General features: G+C 38.2%; 1 protein-coding gene across 1 annotated transcript; it reads left to right on the top strand.

The window, feature by feature from the left end:
- The first annotated feature begins 392 nt into the window (after positions 1-392).
- Positions 393-2,611, top strand: LOC124722791 (piggyBac transposable element-derived protein 4-like). Its single transcript, XM_047247926.1, has 2 exons — positions 393-2,056; positions 2,500-2,611. The coding sequence occupies exons 1-2, from the start codon at positions 393-395 to the stop codon at positions 2,609-2,611; spliced, it is 1,776 nt and encodes a 591-aa protein (XP_047103882.1).
- The last annotated feature ends 2,902 nt before the right edge of the window (positions 2,612-5,513 follow it).

The raw sequence follows: 5,513 nt of genomic DNA, 5'->3' as shown, positions 1-5,513 counted from the left end.
ACATTATGTAAATACCAATATATATTTATGAAACTTTGTGACTTTGTCTGAAAATGGATGAGCAGCATGTGTTTTAAAAGGTTTTAAAAAAGTTTAAGAAGTTTGGGCTTCAACTGTAATAGTTGCATATGTAATGTTCGGGTCATAATGACCCGACACAAATATGTTTAGTGTAACTCGTATTTATTTCTAAAATCTGGAAATGGCGAAAATTATTTTTGTTGTGTTGTGTGGGAATAGTGACTGCATCATTCCAACTTACTCTCAACAATCACCTAAAGCTCCATGCGTTCACAACAATGGGCTTGTTTGTTGCTTTCCCCAGGAAATAATAATTGGCAGTTCTCAATAATTGGAATGCTTTGTTTCTGCCCAGTTTGACTTGTGACACCATGGCGATGAGACCATTGAATGATCGTGAGTTGGAAGAAATAGTAAATGCCTCACCAGATGAAGGATCACTTTCTGAGTTTGAAGATCACATCAGCAATGCATCTGAAAGCGAGTGTTCCGATGACAGTTACGACAGTCCACAGCCCATACAAAATAGTGTAGAGACTTTTCTTTCTAAAAATGGGAATATAGAATGGCAGTTGCATCCACCAGCACAACATGGTCGCCTACCAGCTTCGAACATCATCAAGAGTACCCCAGGAGTTACCAGGTATGCAGTCAGCAGAATATCTGATGTAAAATGTTCATTTGAAGCAGTATTTCACACAGCGCTTCAAAATGAAATAATAGAGATGACAAATATTGAAGGGCAGCGAGTTTATGGTGAACAGTGGACAGATATTGATGGTTCTGTTTTCCATGCATACTTAGGACTCTTACTCCTAGCGGGTGTATATCGATCTCATGGGGAGTCTACAAAAAGTTTGTGGGATAAAGATACTGGGCGAAACATATTTCGAGCAACCATGTCTCATGAAACATTCTGTAAGATATCACGTGTCCTGCGATTTGACAAGAAATCTACTAGAGAGGAAAGACGACGTACTGACAAACTTGCTGCAATTCGTAGTATTTGGGAGAAGTGGGTAGAGGTCCTTCCTAAACTGTATAATCCAGGAGAAAATGTTACTGTTGACGAGCAGTTAGTAGCATTTAGAGGTCGCTGTCCATTCAAGCAGTATATCCCAAGTAAACCGGCAAAATATGGGATCAAAATATGGACCATGTGTGACAGCAAAACTTCATACGTACTGAAAGCCCAAATTTATACAGGAAAGGTGAGTGGAGCGGCACCAGAAAGAAATCAGGGAATGAGGGTGGTATCTGATCTCACTTCTGAGTTACGTGGTCAGAATATCACGTGTGACAACTTTTTTACGTCGTACAATTTGGGGCAGCTGCTTCTGAAAAGGAAATTGACTATGTTGGGAACTATACGGAAAAATAAGCCGGAGCTTCCACACAAAATGACCAACAAGGAGGTACACAGCTCTTCATTTTACTTCACAAATGACACTACTGTGGTTAATTATATTCCTAAGAGACACAAGAATGTTGTACTTATGAGCACTCTCCACCATGATGCGGAAATCAGTGACAGGGCTGATAAGAAGCCAAAAATGATTTTGGACTATAATTCAACCAAAGGTGCTGTAGACACGCTTGATCAGTTATTAGGTACATATACATGCAAACGAAAAAGTAATAGGTGGCCAATGATAGTTTTCTACAATATTCTTGATGTTTCTGCTTATAATGCATACGTTTTGTGGATTTCGGTTGACCCTAATTGGAATGCAAGCAAATTGACTAGAAGGAGAATATTCTTGGAGGAACTTGGAAAGTCACTGATAAAAGAACATATTGCATCAAGAACGCATTTCCCAAGAACAGAAGATTCTTTGAGAATGGTCACAAGCATCCAAAACCCGAATGATGTGGGTGGTGTGTCAGAATCGGTAACAACAAGAAAATCTACAAAACGTGCACGCTGTAAGTTCTGTCCATCAAGTAATGACAATAAAACAAACATGGTGTGTGGAAAATGTAGTAAACATATTTGCAAGAAACATGTAACCTACTTGTGTCCACAGTGCAAGCAGTAAGAAAAGAACTGTAGTATTTTATAAGATGATTGTATTGAAAATTCTGTTGTTTCAAATTTATGTGAATACTTGTGCCTAAACTACAATCAGTAAGAAGAGAGGATTCTAAAGTTGTAGTGCTTTCTATGTTGGAATGTAATAAAAAAACTGTAGTGTGTTCTGTACTGTAGTGTGCTCTAAGATGAATATCTGTAATGACAACTGTCTGTTGTTAGAAAATGTCAATACTTACGTCTAAACTGTCAACAATAAGAATAGAAGTATGGAAAAACTGTAGTGCTTTCTAAGTTGAATGCCTGTAATGGAAACTGTCTGTTGTTTCAAATTTATGTGCATATTTAAATGAAAAATATCCCTCAATAAAGTTGTATGCATTGTTATTATTATTATTATTACCATTATTATTATTATTATTATTATTATTATTATTACTAACAAGGTACTGGAATAGAACAACAATGTCGATAGCTAAAACTGTACCAAAATTTATGTTTCTAAAGCATTTTGATATGTCGGGTCATATTGACCCGAACAGTATATATGTCAAGTAAAAGTGAACAGAACAGCAGGGTTAATACAAAAGCCAAAATGCCGACTTAAGTACAAGAGGACTGACACTCTCACTTTCTACGATTTAAACCTCTCCTGTGAGACCAGTTTTCGATTCCGATGCTTCACTTCAGGTTTACTGTATACCTTGCACCTTCTTATTGACGATGTAACACAGAAATGGCATCCGAATGTAATACAAAATGCACAATGCCTACTTAAGTGAAAGAGGACTGACACTCTCACTTTCTGTGATTTGAACCTCTCCTGTGAGTCCAGTTTTAGATTCCAAAGCTTCACTTCAGGTTTACTGTATACCTTGCACCTTCTTATTGACGATGAAACACAGAAATAGCATCGGAATTAAATTCAAAAGGCATAATGCCGACTTAAATACAAGACGACTGGCACTCTAAAATTCTATGATTTGAACCTTTCCTGTGAGTCCAGTTTTAGATTCCGATGTTTCAATTCAGGTTTACTGTATCCCTTGGTCCTTCTTCTTGACGATGAAACGCAGAAATTGCATCGGAATTAAATTCAAAATTCACAATGCCGACTTAAGTACAAGAGGACTGACACTCTAACTTTCTATGATTTGGACCTCTCCTGTGAGTCCAGTTTTAGATTCCGTTGCTTCACTTCAGGTTATCTGTATACCTTGGCCTTCTTATTGACGATGAAACACAGAAATTGCATCGGAATTTAATACAAAAGGCACAATGCCGACTTAAGTAAAAGAGAACTGACACTTTCACTTTCTATGATTTGAACCTCTCCTGTGAGTCCAGTTTTAGATTCCGATGCTTCACTTCAGGTTTACTGTAACCTTAGGACCTTCTTATTGACGATGAAACACAGAGTTTGCATCCGAATATAATACAAAAGGCACAATGCCGACTTAAGTACAAGAGGACCGACACACTAACTCTCTATGATTTGAACCCCTCCTGTGTGTCCGGTTTTAGATTCCGATGCTTCACTTCAGGTTTACTGTATCTCTTGGACCATTTTATTGACGATGAAACACAGAAGTTGCATCCGAATTTAATACTAAAGGCACAATGCCGACTTAAGTACAAGAGGACTGACACTCTCACTTTCTTTGATTTGAACCTCTCCTGTGAGTCCAGTTTTAGATTCTGATGCTTCACTTCAGGTTATTGTATACCTTGCACCGTCATATTGACGATGAAACACAGAAATTGCATCCGAATTAAATTCAAAAGGCACAATGCGGACTTAAGTAGAAGAGGACTGACACTCTAACTTTCTATGATTTGAACCTCTCCTGTGAGTCCACTTTTAGATTCCGATGCTTCACTTCAGATTTACTGTACCCCTTGGACCTTCTTATTGACGATGAAACACAGAAATGGCATCGGAATTAAATACAAAAGGCACAATGCCGACTTAAGTACAAGAGGACTGACACTCTAACTCTCTATGATTTGAACCTCACCTGTTAGTCCAGTTTTAGATTCCGATGCTTCACTTCAGGTTTATTGTATAGCTTGGACCTTCTTATTGACGATGAAACACAGAAATGGCATCGGAATAAAATTCAAAAGGCACAATGCCGACTTAAGTACAAGAGGACTGACACTCTAACTCTCTATGATTTGAACCTCTCCTGTTAGTCCAGTTTTAGATTCCGATGCTTTACTTCAGGTTTACTGTAGCCCTTGGACCTTTTTATTGACGATGAAACACAGAAATTGCATCGGAATTTAAAACAAAAGCCACAATGCCGGCTTAGGTTTACGAGGACTGACACTCTCTCTTTGTATGATTTGAACCTCTCCTTTGAGTCCAGTTTTAGATTCCATGCCTCACTTCCGGTTTACTGTATACCTTGCACCTTCTTATAGACGATAAAACACAGAAATTGCATCGGAATTTAATACAAAAGGCACAATGCCGACTTATGTAAAAGAGAACTGACACTTTCTATTTCTATGATTTGAACCTCTCCTGTGAGTCCAGTTTGACGATGAAACACAGAAATTGCATCCGAATTTAATACTAAAGGCACAATGCCGACGTAAGTACAAGAGGACTGACACTCTCACTTTCTTTGATTTGAACCTCTCCTGTGATTCCAGTTTTGGATTTCGATGCTTCACTTCATGTTTACAGTATACCTTGTACCTTCTTATTGACGATGAAACACAGAAATTGCATCCGAAATTAATACAAAAGGCACAATGCCGACATAAGTAAAAGAATACTGACACTCTGTCTATCTATGATTTGAACCTCTCCTGTGAGTCCAGTTTTGGATTTCGATGCTTCACTTCATGTTTACTGTATACCTTGTACCTTCTTATTGACGATGAAACACAGAAATTGCATCGGAATTTAATACAAAAGCCAAAATGCCGACTTAAGTACAAGAGGACTGACACTCTCACTTTCTACGATTTAAACCTCTCCTGTGAGACCAGTTTTCGATTCCGATGCTTCACTTCAGGTTTACTGTATACCTTGCACCTTCTTATTGACGATGTAACACAGAAATGGCATCCGAATGTAATACAAAATGCACAATGCCTACTTAAGTGAAAGAGGACTGACACTCTCACTTTCTGTGATTTGAACCTCTCCTGTGAGTCCAGTTTTAGATTCCAAAGCTTCACTTCAGGTTTACTGTATACCTTGCACCTTCTTATTGACGATGAAACACAGAATTTGCATCGGAATTAAATTCTAAAGGCACTATGCCGACTTAAGTACAAGAGGACTGACCCTCTAACTCTCTACGATTAGAACCTCTCCTGTGAGTCCAGTTTTACATTCCGATGCTTAACTTCAGGTTTACCGTATCCCTTGGACCTTCTTATTGACGAAGAAACACAGAAATTGCATCCGAATTTAATACAAAAGGCACAATGCCGACTTAAG

This window comes from Schistocerca piceifrons, chromosome X (assembly GCF_021461385.2).
Source record: "Schistocerca piceifrons isolate TAMUIC-IGC-003096 chromosome X, iqSchPice1.1, whole genome shotgun sequence".
NCBI lineage: Eukaryota > Metazoa > Arthropoda > Insecta > Orthoptera > Acrididae > Schistocerca > Schistocerca piceifrons.
This window is presented reverse-complemented; position numbering and strand designations above follow the sequence as displayed.

Coding starts and splice junctions, on each gene's coding strand:
- LOC124722791 (XM_047247926.1), top strand. CDS start 393: ATGGCGATGAGACCATTGAATGATCGTGAGTTGGAAGAAATAGTAAAT. Junction 2,057..2,499: donor TTGTGTCCACAGTGCAAGCA/GTAAGAAAAGAA, acceptor ATTACTAACAAG/GTACTGGAATAGAACAACAA.